Source organism: Rhinopithecus roxellana, chromosome 17, assembly GCF_007565055.1.
Source record: "Rhinopithecus roxellana isolate Shanxi Qingling chromosome 17, ASM756505v1, whole genome shotgun sequence".
Classification (NCBI taxonomy): Eukaryota; Metazoa; Chordata; class Mammalia; order Primates; family Cercopithecidae; genus Rhinopithecus; species Rhinopithecus roxellana.
In genome coordinates this window covers 47,881,415-47,900,931 of record NC_044565.1, presented here as the reverse complement: position 1 = coordinate 47,900,931, position 19,517 = coordinate 47,881,415, and the positions used below count along the sequence as shown (strand labels likewise).

Below are 19,517 nucleotides of genomic sequence, written 5' to 3'. Positions count from 1 at the left end.
CTAGCTAAGTCAAAAGGCTGAGAATACAAGCAGCCTATGAATATATTACATACTAGCTAAGTCAAAAGGCTGAGAATACAAGCAGCCTATGAATATATTACATACTAGCTAAGTCAAAAGGCTGAGAATACAAGCAGCCTATGAATATATTACATACTAGCTAAGTCAAAAGGCTGAGAATACAAGCAGCCTATGAATATATTACATACTAGCTAAGTCAAAAGGCTGAGAATACAAGCAGCCTATGAATATATTACATACTAGCTAAGTCAAAAGGCTGAGAATACAAGCAGCCTATGAATATATTACATACTAGCTAAGTCAAAAGGCTGAGAATACAAGCAGCCTATGAATATATTACATACTAGCTAAGTCAAAAGGCTGAGAATACAAGCAGCCTATGAATATATTACATACTAGCTAAGTCAAAAGGCTGAGAATACAAGCAGCCTATGAATATATTACATACTAGCTAAGTCAAAAGGCTGAGAATACAAGCAGCCTATGAATATATTACATACTAGCTAAGTCAAAAGGCTGAGAATACAAGCAGCCTATGAATATATTACATACTAGCTAAGTCAAAAGGCTGAGAATACAAGCAGCCTATGAATATATTACATACTAGCTAAGTCAAAAGGCTGAGAATACAAGCAGCCTATGAATATATTACATACTAGCTAAGTCAAAAGGCTGAGAATACAAGCAGCCTATGAATATATTACATACTAGCTAAGTCAAAAGGCTGAGAATACAAGCAGCCTATGAATATATTACATACTAGCTAAGTCAAAAGGCTGAGAATACAAGCAGCCTATGAATATATTACATACTAGCTAAGTCAAAAGGCTGAGAAGCAGTAGCCTATGAATATATTACATACTATCTAAGTCAAAAGGCTGAGGAGCAGTAGCCTATAAATATATTAACAAGATCTCAATTTCACTAATAATTTTAAAACACAAATTGAAATGAGATTTTTTTTTTCTTACTTATCTGATTTGCAAAGAGTAAGAGGCTGGAAATACCCAGTGCTAGCAAACTTGTGGGGAATTGTGGTATCTTATACTGCCAGAGGGAGAAGAAATTTTTACAACCATTTTGGAAAGTGTATTGAAACTATGGGCATCCACTGACTTAGGAATTCTACTTGTGGGAATTTACCCTAAGAAAATAATCCTAATTGTACCCCCTGAATCTCTATTTTCAAAAGAAAGAAAAAAAATCCTAGAAATAAGAGTCAATGGATATATATGTACAAAGGTGTTCGCTGCAGCACTAATTGTTAGCAAAACAAACTAAATATTCACCAATAGAGAACTCAACGTACTATGATGAAAAATTACGCAATAATTAAAATATGATACGTTAAGCTTTCGTAACATAGTATAACTCAATTTTTATTTTTTAAAACTATATATATAGTATGTAACATTTTTATAAGCATAAAGAAAAGCCTGGAGGGTCATTTAAACAATTACAAGTTGGGAGATAGGGGATAATGGGGAATTTTCACTTTCTGCTATACTCATGTTTTCATTCTTGAAATGTAATTAGTGCACATTACTATTAAAATAAGAAAAAATATTTTAAAATACAAAAAGTCTTAAAAAATTAGAATCATGGCCAGGCACAGTGGCTCATGTCTATAATCCCAGCACTTTGGGAGGCCAAGGTGGGAGGATCGCTTGGCCCCAGACTAGGGAACATGGCAAGACCTCGTCTCTACAAAAAAAAAAATTAGCTGGGTGTGGTGGCATGGGCCTGTAGTTCCAAGTATTCAGCAGGCTGAGGTGGGAGGATCGCTTGAGCCCAGGAATTTGAGGTTGCCGTGAGCTATGATTGCATCACTGTACTCCAGCCTGGGCAACAGAGGGAAACCCAGTGTAGTGGTGCGATCTTGGCTCACAGCAATCTCCATCTCCCTGGCTCAAGAGATCCTCCCACCTCAGCCTCCCAAGAAGCTAGGACTACAGGCACACCACCACACTCAGCTATTTTTTAAATTTTTTTGTAGAGATGAGGTCTCACTGTACCACCCAGGCTTGTCTCAAATTCCTGCGCTCAAGCAATCTTCCTGCCTCGGCCTCCTCAAGTGCTGGGATTACAGGCATGAGTTACCATGCCTGGCCTTATTTTCCATACTTTTTAATGGAAGATTCATTACTTAAAAGCTCAGTTCGGAGAAAAATTCAATACTTACTGGCTCCAAATATTTGAGTTAAAATACTCTTCTGATGGCTACAGTCAATATTGTAAGGAGTCTCGCCTGCTTTGTTGGGCCTATAAAGTAACCGCCCATCTTTGGGATTTCTTAAAAGCAGTTCTGCCAGTTTCCGGCTCCTTCCACGAATAGCAATATGCAAGGGAGTGTCTCCTTTCTGTGAAATAATAGTAGGAAGCTTGAACGTTCTTATCTTTGTATACAGTGTGCAGAGTAACAACATCCATGTTTCTGTAAAATAACAAACTCTGAACTTTTCTTATTTTTCATATAAAGCACATATATAACATGAATTTTTATCTCTATCTTCCCCATAATTTCTTTCTGTAGCTCCTCACCCAGCTTTGCTCAGATACTATTTCTCCCCCAGCCCTCTAGAATGAAGGTCATTCTTTTCTCCTTCCCTTAACTCAGTGAAAGAGGAGAAGCAACAGGCTTTCCACCTGCAGCTCCTCCTAGGCCATAGGTCCACTTCATTAGTATCCCTCCATCATCCAAATATTTATTGTCCAAGGATGTCAACTACCTTCCTCAACTAATTTAAATTCTATTTCACAGCCTTCTTCATTTGTCTAGAAAGCCTTACAATCCATGCTGATAGCCATCTAACACAAGTAATCTTGCCAGCTCCAATAACCTTTGTCAACCATTTGCCACAGTGAACCCTTAAATCTCATCACTCTACATTCTCAACCTGAGTCCTCTAGGTACAGCTATCCTCCTCCAACTCTCTCCTCAACTCTTCCATTCTCCTCACCTTTCCACTCTCCTCACCTTTCACTTTTCCCTATCAACCCACCTTCTCTCCTTATTAGCATCTCCAATCACATGAGTGTTCACATCCAACACTAATGAAAGCTAACATGTAAATTTCAAAAGCCCTCTTTGGGCTGCAAAGTGCTCTCCTACTGGTTGCTTCACAAACACCTTAACAAATTAAATTATTGGTTCTCATCCACACTGATCTCCAGGACACTAAATGAAAATGACCTACACATTCTTCCTGTGGCTTCCAAGGCACGACCTTATCTTGATCTTTTCATCTTCTAGACTCTCCTCCCATGTCCTAAAAAGTGTGGCACCATAACTATGCACGAAGTTCACTATATGCAAGATTCTGTGCTTGGTACTTTGGAGGATATAAAGATGAAAGACAGTTGCTGACCTTAAGTAGCTTATGTCGTAATAGGAAGAGACTGGATAAACATGCACAATTTAAAAACTGCAGTATGACACACAGCATAAGAGAAGTCCATTTTTGACTGCAGCTTTCATCTTTCTTCACACTGATCATCTTAGTCACTCCCATGCAACTCTCTATCCTGTAACTAACTGCCAAATTTCCATCACCAGCCTTGATTTCTTGCCCAGATTTCCCAATGTCTACTGGCCACAGACGACTGAATGTCTTATCAGCCCTCAAACTAAACATATCCAAACCCAATTTCCTTTTATTTTCACATCTCAATTCCAATTCTCATCCCCAAACCTGTGAGAAGACAAAACAGCAGCAGCAGCATTTCTGCCAGATATAAAAATTCTACAAATGCAGGGAGGATATCAGCACACTTGGCTGACAGGCTGAAAATCAGAAAGCAGTGATGGGCAAGGTAAAAATAACATTAATCCTCACTTTTAAAATTGTTTTTATGAAATTCTCTACGAAGATCCAGGTTCAAGACTTTTATAAGTATGTATCCCAAATTCTAGCAGGATAGTACTTTACCCATCCTCAGTAAGATGTGTTCATGAATGAACAACTGTTCCAACTATCATGTGTATTTGTCAACAAGTATCATGTGCTGACTCTGGGCACAGCAACACACAAAAGAATACCAAGGCACAGGCCTTCAAGAAACTTATGAATTAGTATAAAGCAATTACTTAAAATAGCATATTATATAATTAACAAGGCTATATGGAACCTTGAAGAGTCTGGTGGTTCTATATCGCAAGCTGGGGGACCAGTGTCAGATGAGTCAATGGCAGATTGAGAAAAACAGGCATTAGAAGAAATTTTCTAGAAAGCTACACATATTCCATTTTGAAAACTCTTCTTTGACTTTATATCTTCTAATCTTCAATATTAAAGTTTCCTTTCTTTGATACGACATTATGTTAATACGGTAATGACAGGGGAGGTGCTTTCATGTTTTAAAATAATATTGTAACTTGGCAAAATGAAACACAAACGCATTGACTCTTGACTCCCTGTTTTTGTTTAACTGCCTTATAACTAACAGAAAAACAAACTTCAATCTGCTATTAATTAGTAAAGCCCTAATCATATTATTCATCAGAGGAGAAAATTTACAATATTATTTCTTACTTCATATATCAATTAGTTCACTTCTACTCTGGGGGAAAATCAGTTTAAAGTACAGAAAGAAATAAGCTTGTTTAAAACAAAAAGAAACTAAAATGAAAAATCAAATCTATATGAAGTAGTAAGTCACTTAGAGCTAAACTTACTATAGAAAATACAAAAATTTCTCTAAAAGGCTAAAGCAAGGACACGCAGCAGAACAAACACATTATCTCCTGTCAGTGAACATTAATGCTGTCTGCTTTGAGAGTCGGCCTCCTCCAGCCCCTGTGCATTCTTTCCTCCTGTTTATCTGCAACAAGCTCTACCCTGATGAAGGCGGAGCCTCCTCCTCATGTGGTGGTCAATGGCAGTGCCCCACAGCTGCTGTGAGCCATAGAAGGAAAATCGGAAGCAGCTGCCTTAACAGCACACTGAACCTGCCCACTCCTCAGCGTGCTACTGTGTGGGATCCAAATCCCACACAGACATCCCCAGCAAGTCATCTCTCCCCACACAACCTAAAATCAGATCCCCATTAAATCCCCTCCATACAGAGGTCAGTCTACCAACAGCTGTCCATACAGAGTTCTCTCTGCACAGATGTTTTACCTTATCTACAGCAGACACTTTCGCGCCTTTATCTAGTAGCAGCTCCACCACTTCAATATTTCTCATCTTGGTAGCCTTTATAAGTGGCGTCTCACCATCCTGTGGGCACAAATAAGAACATTTGCCAGATTAATAGTTTGACTCCTGTGTTTATGTCATACAAATGCACATGTCAAGAAATATCTGACTCTGATAACAGTCTATATTTAAAACCCCCTCAAGAAAACATAAAAGCAAACAACAAAAAAATGTTTTTCCTTTACAACCACTCATTTGTCTCAAAGTAACTTTATATCACGTAGCCAGGTGTGGGACCTGCCCCACCTGCTCGTAAGCTACAGCTGGCAGCAGTGGCTGCTTCTGCCCTTCCCCAGGTTCTACCACTGACCTGGGGCAGCTCCCCTCCAGAGGCTACTTCCCGTTCTCCCCACCAGCCAACCCACAGCCCAGCCTGTCAACATCCAGGTAAGCCAGTGTCCAGAGTTTTCCAGAAATGTATACCAATATCACTTCAGTTCTCAGTGAAACCTTTTGAAACAAGCAGTATGCCTTCAGAAAACCTCAAAAAAGTTCATGATTGCTTTCAAAACCAAAGGAAGGGAAGCAAGAAGAGCCCACAATTCAGCACTTAGTTAAGACAAAAATCTCATCAGAAGCCACAGGCAGTCACCCCGGCTGACACCAAGGTCCAAAAGAAAAAGAAAAAAGAAGATTAAGGAGCCACCTGCAAACCAGAAGGTATCTCAGAAATTTTCTACCCTGGGGTACTAGAAGTACCATCACTGATTTAGAAATTGGCTGGTCCTGATCTACAGCAGATGACATGGGATTGTCTTATGGGTGACTCTATAATTTTGCTTTATTCATTAAGAATTCCTGTCATATCAACCCAGAATTCCAAATATATTTTCCCCATAGAAAACTATCACACATAGGCTAAATAGGAGACCACAGGATTAGATAATTTTGTATTTTTTACATGATTTGAGTAAAATAGTTGAAAGTGGCTAGTGTAGGGAACCAACCACCAATCACAATTGTTGTTTATGTATTCATTTAAAGAGACAGGGTCTCACTCTATTGCCCAGGCTGGCCTGGAACTCCTGAGCACACACAATCTCCCCACAAAGGAATGTGTTCTGCCTCTCAGGTAACAGCAGCATAAATGAATTTGGGGGAAATGATCTGTCCAAATAATAACAACTTATGAATAGCTGATATTGCACTTTCTGAAAAGTATTTAATTGAAGTAACAAATATCACACTGTATTTTGCTATGAATACACAAATCCTGAAAGGATACAAAGTTACTCCTCAATCTGACAGGGAATATTACCAGTAAAATCAGTGTAACTCTAACATCAAACAAAGACGACTGAAATAAAATGAGCAGCACTAACATTCAGCATGAGGTGCTGCTAATAACAGAATAGAAATGCCACTTATACCTTGGTGCATATTTCAGTGTCAGGATTGCACTGTAGGATATCTCTCACCATTGTTGCATTTCCTTTCTCAACAGCCCAATACAAAGCAGTTTTATTGTCCTAGATAATTAAAAAAAACACAATCACTTCATGTAAGATACAATATTTAAAACTGCCACTTGTAAATACAAAACATCATTTCTGTCAGAAAGCATTCCAACAGGCAGCATGGTAGGAAGTACTATTAATCCTCATGCTATCTTGAAGTTACTTTTGAGAAATTCTTCGTGAAAGAAGTCTAGGAAAACTTCGTATTACTTAACCTAAAAAGTAGTAATCCCACATAGTTAACAAAGTAAATGATACTTTTGTAATGTTATCAGATTTCAGGAACACACACTGGGGTAGGAGTCATCAATACCTGAACTCCGTAAACCTGGACAAGTCTTGGACCCTTGGACCCTTGGATTTTCATCTGTAACATGCTGTAGGTATTGCCCAATTTTTCAAAAGATAACGCACGAAAATGTACTTCACAAATACAAGGCATTATCATTTTTAGCTTTCTTAATTTCCATCCATCCCATACCCCTATATTGCCTTGATCAGATCTTTAAAATCTTATCTAGCTCAAAACCCAAAAATCAATCCATATAGACCTTGAAAGTAGAACTAGAGAACAACAAAAACCGAATTCAAACACAGAAGAGGACTCACAGACGCAAGGTAGTTAGGTAAAAGTCCAAATAGGTGACCTAGAACCCAACTTTTAGTGGCAATGTTATTTTAACCCAGGAGATAATGAATGACTTTTTGCAGCAGCCACATTAAGTTCCTAATACCAAAATTTCCCCAACAGAGTTTCTCTTCCAAAAAATGCACACTAGCTGCTCAACTCAAACTTGTCAGGCCCTACCTCCCTTCCCATTTCATTTCTCCAACTTTCCCCACCATGCCTACCTCCCCACTGCCCAATGCCAAATGATTCATTCGCCAGCTATGAAACGCAGTCTTTCACTTTCTTATTTTCTCATCCTATTACCACTCCCCTTGCCTGAAACACCTGGCTTTCCTTTTCTTTTTTTTTTTTTTCTTTTTTTTTTTTTTTTTTTTTTTTTAAGAGAAAAGGTCTTACTCTGTCACCCAGACTGGAGTGCAGTGGCATGGTTACAGTTCACTATAACCTCAAACTCCTGGGCTCAAGAGATCCTCCCACCTCAGCCTGGGATTACAGGCATCAGCCACCCTGCCAGGCTCTTCACCTATCTAAATCCAACTCATCTTCAAACTTAGCTCAAGTTCTACCTTCTTCCAAAAGCCCCTGACCTTAAGGCCTTCTTTTCCCACCTCAAGACTCATACTTGAACCTTTTGCTAGGCAATCAATCATATATCATCTTGTGGCTTCACTTTTTATGTTAAATAAAAGCATAAAAATAAACAAACTAAAATCTTTCAAATTAAAATATATGTGTCTTAAAGACAAGGGGCCCATGTTAATTCCCCCATAACATTTGGCATAATGGTTATAGTTTGATCCAAAAATGGATTTGGATACAAGAGATTTTTGGCCAAATACAAGAAAAAAATGAGCAGAAATGTATACTGTCCAACAACAAAATGAGACACCAAGAACTTTTCCTAAGTCTAAAGCTCTTGAAGTATTTGATAAATTCACAACTGTGGGCAAGGCTTTTATCTAAAATTAATAACCTTTGTGGTTCTATGAACTATGATTGCCTTAAGCAATGTCCATAGGACTACCAAATGGTCCTAGGAAAGGCAGGCACAGTGGAGAAAAAGGAGAAGAAAATAAAACAACAACAATAGAAGAATAGCAGATGGAGGAAGAAGACAAAACAGGGAGAAAACACTAAAGAAAATAAGTAAGTACCAGATATTCAAAGTGCCACTGACTCTCTCAGTATCACTAACTACTCATTATAGTTTTGAGGATTGAATCTATATACACACATTAGTAAGGACAGTATATTCTAAAAACATGAGCTTTTTTGGTTTACCTCTATCTACATTTAACTCGACATTAATATAGAAATTTTACAATAATGGCAGTGAAACTTAGTAACAACATACGCCTGTTAAACGTACTAGGGTTTACAAGTTTATCTCCATAGGAAAGTGGGAAGAATAAGGTTATGATCAGTCAACATTTACATCCAATTATACTCTAAGAGAGCAACTGCACTGTAATCACACATACCTGTCCTCTAATGTCTATATCAGCGTATTTTTGGAGAAGCGCTCGAACAATTTCAACATGACCACCTCTGACAGCGCCAATCAATACAGTATCCCCACTCTAAGAAGACAGAAAAAAAAAACAAAAACAAGGTGAATTGATAACAAATAAGCACTCTTCTGAAGTTCAAATTAATCATGTTTTCATATTTTTTTCTAAAAATTTCTTGGAAAAAGTCTATCTCTAAATGAGAGAAAAATATTACTTAACTAATATGAATACCTGATATTAACAGACATCAGAGTAAGGGACAGAGGACTTTATGCCCCAAAATGAGGACTCTGAAATTCCTAAACAAAGTTTAGAAAGACCTGTTACCCAGAACAATAACCTATTCTCTTTTAAGGTAACCGCCTGTTACACATGTAAATTAAATACAATAACGCTGCGGCTGTCAATGAACCAGATGAACATTTTAAAATCATATAGTAAAAATATCTTGGAATAATGCTATATGATGAAAGCCATGAACTCTAAAAAACGAAGCTATAAAGTTAAAACTATCAATGAATCCACAGCCACATTTAATTAAGGGAGACAGTTCCCCAAGCAGCATCCACGAAAACCTAGTGGATTTGGCAGTTACAGGCCAGTAGTGCATTAGGACTGACTCATTCGCCAGCATAAGACTAAGTTCACGACCTCATGAGGACATCGCTCTCCCCTGGAACCATATTCACCAAGCAACAATCATTTTTAGTTATACCTTCCTGTACTTAAAATACTGGAAACAGCTATTTTGGAAATGGGCATAAATATTTTATTATTTACTGCTAACTTAAAAATCAGTTGTAGTCTTTTGAGTTGAATGAGCCCACGAGTTACAGCTCAATTCAATCCTGAGTGGACCTCAAAAGCACTATGATATTAATCAGGATGCAGGTCCTTAAGGGTTATTAAGCTCAGCACCATGATGTAGTGTCTTAACTACCACATTTATAGCAGAAATAAATCCAAGGCAGACAAATTTTAGTTGGGAACATTAGCATTAACATGGGTGTAGACTAGTAAACCTCTAAATGTGCCATCCGCCATTCTAGGTACTAGGAAACAAGACAGACAGGGTCCTACCTCTGGAAGAATTTATAGCCTGGCAGAGAAGACAACATACAATAAACAAAAAATCACACAAACACTATGCAAATAAAATAAGGTAATGTTCTAGAAAGTGACTACCAGGTAGGCTGGGCATGATGGCTTATGCCTGTAATCTCACCTCTTTGAGAGGCCAAGGCAGGAGAATCACTAGAGGCCAGGAGTTCGAGACCAGCCTGGTCAACATAGTGAGACCCTGTCTCTCAAAACAAACAAGAATTAGCCAGGCGTGGTGGCATGCACCTATAGTCCCAGCTACTTGGGAGGCTGAGGCAAGAAGGATTGCTTGAGTCTAGGAAGTTGAGGCCACAGTGAGCTGTGATCACACCATTGCACTCCAGCCTGCGTAACAGAACAAGACCCTGTCTCAAAAAAAGTGATGAGGTAGCTACTTTGGATTGAGTAGTTGAAGACCCTTCCAAGGAGGTTACACTGAAGCCCAGGTGGGAAGGACAAGAAGGAGCCAACCACAAGATCAGTGTTCCAGACTAAGAGCACAGGTGCGGCAAAGGCCCCCACAGCAGGAACAAGCTCAGTGCATTCAAGAAAGGGAAAGAAGCAAACACAGCTGCAGGCTATGAAAACTGGCAGAAGAGGGATACAAAGTGGGGAGACAGGTTAGGCACAGACAATGTCATGTCATGTCTATAAACTAAAAAGATAACATTCATCCTCAGTGCAACAGGAAGTCTTGGATGGCTTTAAACAAAGAAGTACACACGAGATTTATTGTTTTAAAGATCACTACAAGATTCGAGTGGAGAACCCAGTTGCAAAGCTGCTGCTTTAACAGTAGCACCACCAGAGACAGTGGCTTCAGCTGGGAGGTGATAGTGGAATGAAGACAGGTGGACAGATAAAGGATTTGTTTTGGAGTAAAGTCAACAAGAGCCTGCTGGAGGGCAGATGAGGAAAAGAGAGAAATCAAGGCTAATGCACAGGATTTGGGGCTTCAACAAGAGGGGAATGGTGGTACCACTTGCTGAGACAGAGAATGAGGGAAAAGCAGGTTTGGGGTGAAAAAAACAAGGCATCTGTTTTGCTGTAAGTTTAAGAGGCCAATTAGACATTCAAGTGGAGAGTTCAGGTAGAAAAGGATCAGTAAATGTGAGCGCAGAGAAGTTAGGGCACAAGAAAGCACATCTACAGTGACACATCAAGGTCAGTTACAGACTAATAGTACATGTGACATTTTCGATAACATTATTTGACAAAAATTAAAAAGGATATTTTTCAGAACGACCGAACAGTTTTTAACTTACTAGTTTCAAAGGCAGAAATAAACTTGTCTTAAAACAAGTTTATGTGATGCATGAGAATCTTGAAAGGTAGTAAGACACTAGGGTCATCTTTCATCCACTTCGCCACTAGGAGACAAATATGAAACAGGTGACCTACCCTGTCAGGTATGTTCACATATGTTCCAGCATCTAGCAGATCCTGCACAATCTCCGTATGTCCCTCCTTTGATGCAATCATCAAAGCTGTATTTCCATCTTTATCTGTTAAGTTTACATTTGGATTCCTCTTCAAAATTTCTTTTACTGACTGTGTGTAGCCTCCTTTCACTGCCACAATCAGTGCAGTCATTGAATTCTAAAAACAACAACAACAACAACAAAACAAAACACAAGCCCAAGAAATTAGTGTATTCTAGAAAATATATGATTTATGCCATAATCATAAAACTAATGTTTTCAAATAGGTGGCCTATTATTGTCATTTCCAATAATAAAATGCCAAAATAAATAGCAAGAAACATACCAAAAATGGCTAGGAGGTATCTTTTGTTTTTGAAAATACATTAATGATCTTCAGTCATTAGTGCTATTATGAAGTTCAGTTATTTAAATGATAATCTGAAATTGGACTCATCTACAATCAACAAACTAACTCACTAATGTAATGAAGGATAAAATAGTTGACAGGGTGACTAAACACATTCTAAATTAAATAATCCAAAGTCAGGTGAATCAGACTTCAAGAATTCTTTGTAATAAAACCCATAAAAAACACTAAAGTCAACAATGAATTCATAGCCATAAGCTATTTCAAGAAAAGTGTAATATACTCTTTGACTTTCATAGTGATCTAGAAACTACATTTTCAAAACCTGTCTTATTTTAAGTAATTATTTTAAAAACTGCACATCTATTTTATAACAATAAATCAGGCCAGGTATGATGGCCCACACCTATAATCTCAAAGCTTTAGGAGGCCAAGGCAGGAGAATCGTTTGAGGCCAGGAGTTCAAGACCAGCCTAGGCAACATATGAGACTCTGTCTCTAAATAAACAAACAATAAATCAACTAAGAGAAGAATGTGACTCACTACCACAAGTAGTATTAAAATTGCTTCTCGAGATGTTCATCTACTTCAAGCTGTGATACAATTTCCTTATAGAAATATTTTAGGTCAGTCCCCAAAATTAAGCTGTCATTCTCCCACATATTAAAATAACATAGCCTTTCAAATTCTTGAGCCATCAATCATCATAGAGACAAGCCACTTGTTCACTTGACCAACTGTCCAGAGGAGGCAGATGGAAGGTATGGCATCTGCAGCTGCCTATGGACCATGCTGCCTCCACCAGCACGAAAACAGGGTCTATACCTTGAAGACTGGCAATGAGTCAGCTCCTACCAGTATGCAAACAGGAGGAACGGGTTGACAGTGTGCCACAAAGTATGACATAAAGAGTTTACTCGTTTCACTACGACCCAAGATCCAGTACTATCTCCTCTCAGAATCCTTTATGATCCACTCACGTAATATACTAATTCTATAAATAGCAGTCTGCATTATTTTAACTGTTCTTATGCATAAATATTGCTTCCTTTAACCATATTCTTATAGGCTCAAGGGAAAAGCGATATTAGGCTTCTTCATCTCCCCAACACAACTGGCACAGGCTGGGGAACAAGGAATTAAAAACCACTTATCGGTAAGATGTATCTAACCAGTTTTTAAGCTTTCTGGGTTCTATCAGCTGATTTCTGATTTTTTAAAATCTGTTCATTGAAGAGGGAAAATAAGGCACAGCTAAAAATATCCCCAATATTACAATATTATTTTAAATTTTTTAAGAAAAAATATTTTAATGCAGCACAATATTTTCCCACAATATTAAAAACCATTTGATTTGAATAGTTTATTAAACAATTTGTACTACGTACAGGAAAAAACAAACTCCATTTCACATAAATTCTTACAACACTAAATACTTCTATGACCAGATGTGTGGGGTTTTTCCCCACCCATCAAGCAAGCAATCCGTTCTGCAGCAGACACCAGCTGGGTATTCTCCAACTCAATTCTGACACTACGTACCTGGAGATAGCATCAGACCCCACAGGCAAGTGCTCGGTGCCCAAGACTGCCCCCGCTTCCCATGCCAATGAAAGCTCAGCTTGTTTGACTGACTGGCTCTAAATCAGAACTCCCACAAGCCCCTCCTTAGGTATGATTAATTTGCTAGAGCAGTTCACACAGTTCAGGGAAACAATATTTACCAGTTTCCAAAAGGGATATTTTAAAGGATAGAAATGAGCAGGCAGATGAAGACATACATAGGATGAGGTCTCAAAGGGTCCTGAGCACAGGAGCTTCTGTCTCCATGGAGTTGCGGTATGCCGCCCTCTCAGCACAGGGATGTGTTCTTGGTCATCTTCCTGGAAGCCCCCTGAACTCAGTCCTTTTGGGTTTTTATGTAGGCTTCATTATGAAGGCATGATTTATTAAATCATTGGTCAATGATAATCAATGCAATCTTCAGCTCCTCTCCCCTCCCTAGAGGTGTTGGGTTAGGGCTGTGAGTTCCAACCCTCTGAGCACAAGGTTGGTGTACCTGGCAACCAGCACCTCAACCAGTGGGGTTATCTAGAAACTTTCCAAAAATAATCTCATTAACATAAGCTCAAGTGTGGTTGAAAGGGGCTTGTGATAAGTAACAAAAGACTGTATTTCATCTTTATCAGTCTAGAACTGATCCAGAGCTGTTTCAAGAACCAAGGACAAAAGGCCAAATATGACCAAAGATATTCTTACTGCTGTAGTCACTTATGATATTACACAGGCTATAGGAGCAGTCAGCCAGGAACCATGGACAAACACCAAAATAGTCATGCACAGCACATTTTGATCAATGACAGATGGCATATATGACAGAAGTTACATAAGATTATGATACTGGACTGTCATTGTACTTTTTCTGTGTTTAGGTATGTTTAGATAAAGAAATACCATTGTCTCACAACTGCCTACAGTACTCAGTACAGTAACACACTGCACAGGCTGCAGCCTAGAAGCAACAGGCCATACCACAGAGCCTAGGTACGGAGTAGGCTATACCAGCCAGATGTGTGTAAGCGCACTCGGTGATGTTCCCACAATGGCAAAATCACCGAATGACACATTTCTCAGAATGTACCCCTGTCATTAAGCGACACATAACTCTATATATATCACACTAAGATTACTGAAAGCTATTCTTTATACTTTTAGCCTCCCCAATTGTGCATGCATTAGCAGCAGATCCTTAAAACCATCTATTTATAGCATATATGTTTATAATATAACATACTTAGGGTAACAGAAAATGCTTGTTTTCCTGTTACTATCATTTTAGAACTAGAGGGAAATTTCTCTAGGCGTATACTAAAGACATAAATTCTCTCTCTTAAAATAAAAAACATGTTTCTATTGCCAAGCATTAAAATATAAGATACTTACAGCTCCTTCTTGATCCACATCAGCTCCCATGGCCAATAAATGTTTCACACATTCCAAATGACCCTTTCGTGCAGCCCAAACTAAAGGGGTGGTTCCATACTATGAAAACAAACAATAAATTTAAAATTATTATAAAAAGTATACTCAAAGAAACTAGCTCTTAACATGAATTTTAATAAAAATCTTACTTTTTATGATTCTTAGAAAACTGTATACATTTATCGTAATTTTAATCTTAGATAAATCCTATTTTTCCCATTTTATTTCTCCTGAGTAGATGATCGACCAGTCCATGAAATGTCTTTTAACCAATCTTATTCAACCTTTTCTTGAGACAGAGTCTCGCTCTATCGCCCAGGCTGGAATGCAGTAGTGCAATCTCGACTCACTGCAATTTCTGCCTCCCAGCTCAAGCAATTCTCATGCCTCAGCCTCCTGAGTAGCTGGAATTACAGGTATGCACCACCACAACTGGCTCATTTTTTTGTATTTTCAGTAGAGACGGGTTTTGCCATGTTGGCCAGGCTGGTTTTGAACTCCCGACCTCAACTGATCTGCCTGCCTCAGCCTCCCCAAGTGCTGGGATTATAGACATGAGCCACTGCACCAGGCTCTTATTTAACTTTTATAATGAGTGACAATGTTTCCATCACAAAGTAACACAGCCCCAAATTTTCAACAAGATTTCATTGCTTCCCATATCTTGTGAAACAGAATTTAAAGTCCAGCAGTCTGACTGTAAGCGGGAATAGTAACTAAGCACCAAACAAACTAAAGCAGCCTAACCACTTTACATGGGTCTGCGTGTGTGATCCTTATCATAAGAACAATTCACAGTACCACATTTTCACAGATGACGACATTGAGGCCCTAAGAGCTTAATTCATAGGCTAAGGTCACAAAGTTATCACGAGGTGGGACAAGACCCATGAGCCCTTGAAACTGCACTCAAAAGCACCTGTCCCTGAGACATGATTCAAAAGGCATCCAGGAATATAAACCATGCATTAAGGCATTGCCTGCCTTTGGGGAAGCTAGTGATCGGCAGACTCATGAATGCCCACAGTGACCTTTCAGTACATGCAGCCCACAGATGGAAATTAACATTTAATTTAATTCAATTTAATCTACTGTCTGCAACAGCCCTGTCCAGTAGAACTTTCTGTGTTGATGGAAATACTCTATAATTCTGTGCTGTGAGATACAGTAGTCACTCGTCAAATAATGACTATGAAGCACTTGAATGCTATGTGGCTACTGTGACTGTGAACTGAGTTCTTTTTTGTTTTTTTTTTTTCATTTCATTTTAATTAATGTAAGTCTAAGTAGTCCTGTGCTAGTGGCTACTGTACGGAGCAGAGTCGCTCTATAAATCATGTCGGACACCACAGCAACCACACGGTTGAGGGCTGGAGCCCTGGACGGGCTTCCCAGATGGATGAAGACTCGATGACAGCCAGAATCAAAAGGCTGCCAATACAGCACATGGGAGCCAGAGCCTCACAAAACGAGGAAGAGAATGGAGGGGAAGCAGCTGCCACAGTCACTGCCTCAAAGCAGGTTTAGGGAGAACGAATAAGAAATACGGGATGAGCAGGCACTATGGCTCATGCCTGTAATCCCAGCACTTTGGGAGGCTAAGCCAGGTGGATCACCTGAGGTCAGGAGTTCAAGACTAGCCTGGCCAATATGGAGAAATCCCATCTAGACTAAAAGTACAAAAAAATTAGCCAGGCATGGTAGTATATGCCTGTAGTCCCAGCTACTGGGGAGGCTGATGCAGGAGGATCACTTAAACCTGAGAGGTGGAGGTTGCAATGAGTCGTGATCACGTCATAGCACTCCAGCCTGGGCGACAGAGCGAGACTCTGTCTCAAAAAGAAAAAAAAAAAAAAAGAAAAGAAATCCAGGAGGAGATTCCCAACTTCACTCCTGCATCTGTGGTTTTCTCCACTAAAAAGAACTAAATTCTCTTTTCTAGCCTCCTGCTTTGTGGATAATACTTACTCTGGCTAAAATGCCTTTCCCAACTTTACAGTATCAGTATCTTAGACATCTTCAAACATAATACACATAGAAAATCACCCTTCATAAAGCCTTTTAAAAATATACTAATTGTAACTGAGCTCTCATCCTTCGAATACCTATTGCATTGGATTTCTGCCCTTCTTATGGAACTGAACTATCCACGATTATATGCTATGATTTCTGCTCCTTTCCCTGCCTCATCACATGAGCCAGCTAGTCCTCACCTACTCCCATTCGGGAGACAGTCCCATGCTCAACATTACAAAGAATTCCTAACATCCAGCAAGACCTTCCCTCACCTTGCATTCTGTCTGCTTCAAAACAGCTCTGCAGCCACACTCTGAACTATCTCAATAAGTCTCTCATCTCTTTCTCAAATTCTGCTCTCTATCCCTTCTCAATCTAATCCCTTTATGTGTATTCTTGACCCTATGGTCCTCTTTCACCCAGGCCCTTACTCAATAATCTCCTGCCACATCATCAGTCTTTTCTTCTTATTCCCTCTTCCTATTGGTCTCTGATTGAGGTCCTTCCAATGTGGGTCTCTCCTATCCTAACAGATTTTTCCAACAGGCTACCCTCTGAAGATAATCACTGTCCTTTCTTTTAAGCTTTTCAAGATAATTTATAACCCCTTACCAAATCCCCCTAAAAAACTAGTTTCTGCTACAAACATTACAAAACCACCATTGCAGAGGTCACCCAAATAGTCATCTAAACTCCAGATCTATGTATTTTTTTTTGGTTTTTTGTTTGTTTGTTTTTTCTTTGAGAGGGAGTCTCACTCTGCTGCCCAGACTGGAATGCAGTGGCACGATCTCAGCTCACCACAATCTCCACACCTCCCGGGCTCAAGTGATTCACCTGCTTTAGCCTCCCAAGTAGCTGGGATTACAGGCACCCACCATCATGCCCGGCTAATTTTTGTATTTTTAGTAGAGATAGGGTTTAACCATGTTGGCCAGGGTGGTTTTGAACGCTTGACCTCAGGTGATCCACCTGCCCCGGCCTCCCAAAGTGCTGGGATTACAAACATGAGCCACCACACTCAGCCACCTATGTATCTTTTACTAAGTTCTTTCTTTTCTTCCTGAAAGCTCTGCAGTATTTTGAACTATACTGACTGTCCCTTCCAACTTGAATTTTTGATTCATTCACCACGTTTGACGCTATACCAGCCAAGTTCTCCTAGCTCTGGAGATTAATAATAATTATATAAATAACTAGGTATTATAATTAAGAAAATAATTATTATTATTCCTAATAATCAGCCCTATGCTCACCATATTCTGTTACTACTGATCTCAGCTGCCAAATCCACACACTCACGTCATTTCAAGAATCACCTCTAGGCAAGCCCTTCACCACCAGCAACCCAAATCTCTATGTCCACTACCTAGTAGGACACCTTCAACTACAAGTTCCCACCACTTCAAGGTCAACACATCTAAACAGACTTCCTTCCCTTCTCTAAGAATTCCTTCCCATAGAAGCCTCCCTACTTCTGTCAGAAATAAAAAGACTCTCAATCTCCAATCCATCCCACTGTGGGCTATTAAACGTTAATGTTTTCAAAACATCACTTTGCGACCACCTACTAGTTAAAATCCCCAGTGATTCTGAGTGTCTACAGGCCAGATGTCCAAGCTCCTCAGCCAAGTATCCAAGGCTCACCCAAAGGTGGCTCTACCTGCAGCCCAGCTTCCTCCTCCCACCCCTCTCCTCACCACTGAGGGTGCACTCAACACTAGCTCAACAGGCCACCTGAAGCCATCCCCTGGTACCTTGTGCTCTCTTTTGTCTGTGCCCAGTTCGTCTCTCCTCCTCCTCTCTCACGGATGTAAACTCTACCCTTTCTTCAAGGTCTAGAGGAAGTCGCATCTTTTACCAAATCTTGACTGACTGCTGCACTATCAGTGCATTCTCCCACCTCCATACTCCTAAGTCACCTGACCCTGGGCCTTAGCATTTTACATGGCCCACTTATCTCCCTACTTCTCTAAACAAGATCATTTCTTCTTTGTTTTTATATCTTCTGTGCTAAGTGCAGGTACAGGGCACTGCATAGTGGATACTAAACATTTTCTCAAAATGCTAATGAGTGACAGATTAGGTAGCATTATTACCTGATTCTTGAGGGCCTTGAAAGCCAAGCTATATATAAACATTTTATTATAGGCAAGGAGAAAATAAAGGCTTCTCTATGATAATTAAATTACATCACAGGCCAGGCGTGGTGGCTCACGCCTGTAATCCCAGCACTTTGGGAGGCTGAGGCGGGTGAATCACCTGAGCTCAGGAGTTTGAGACCAGCCTGGCCAACACGGTGAAACCCCGTCTCTACTAAAAATACAAAAATTAGATAGGTGTGGTGGCACGCACCTGTAATCCCAGCTACTCAGGAGGCTGACACAGGACAATCGCTTGAACCCAGGAGACAGAGGTTGCAGTGAGCCAAGATCGTACCACTGTACTCCAGCATGGGTGACAGAGCGAGACCCATGTAAAAAAAAAAAAAAAAAATTCCATCCACAGACAAAACTGTATCCATTTTAGACATACGTCAAATCTCAGTCAATCTGAATTAGCCAACAGTACAAATGCAATATTCTTAAATGCCATATTATAATATAAATATTTACAACAGCCTCCCTAGGCTTCATTAAGCTATTATTTTGTGTAATATTTTTAAATGAAGCATAACATGTACAAAGTGCAAAAAATATACTAATTTTCACTGTACAACTTGATGATTTTTTACATATGCATACACTGGCATAACTACTGCCCAGATCAAGAGATGAATGATTTCCAACAGCCCCATAAGGTTAAACA

General features: G+C 39.5%; 1 protein-coding gene across 5 annotated transcripts in view; it reads right to left on the bottom strand.

Moving 5' to 3' along the window:
* KIDINS220 (kinase D interacting substrate 220) overlaps positions 1–19,517 on the bottom strand; it is a 113,490-nt gene that overhangs the window by 64,090 nt on the left and 29,883 nt on the right. For all 5 annotated transcript variants that reach the window (XM_030920932.1, XM_010379689.2, XM_030920929.1 and 2 more), the window contains 6 exons: positions 14,655–14,753; positions 11,321–11,518; positions 8,789–8,887; positions 6,590–6,688; positions 5,142–5,240; positions 2,204–2,381 (listed from right to left, as the gene is read on the bottom strand). In XM_030920932.1, the coding sequence (XP_030776792.1) occupies positions 2,204–2,381; positions 5,142–5,240; positions 6,590–6,688; positions 8,789–8,887; positions 11,321–11,518; positions 14,655–14,753 (772 nt within the window). The remainder of the gene's footprint in view (positions 1–2,203; positions 2,382–5,141; positions 5,241–6,589; positions 6,689–8,788; positions 8,888–11,320; positions 11,519–14,654; positions 14,754–19,517) is intronic.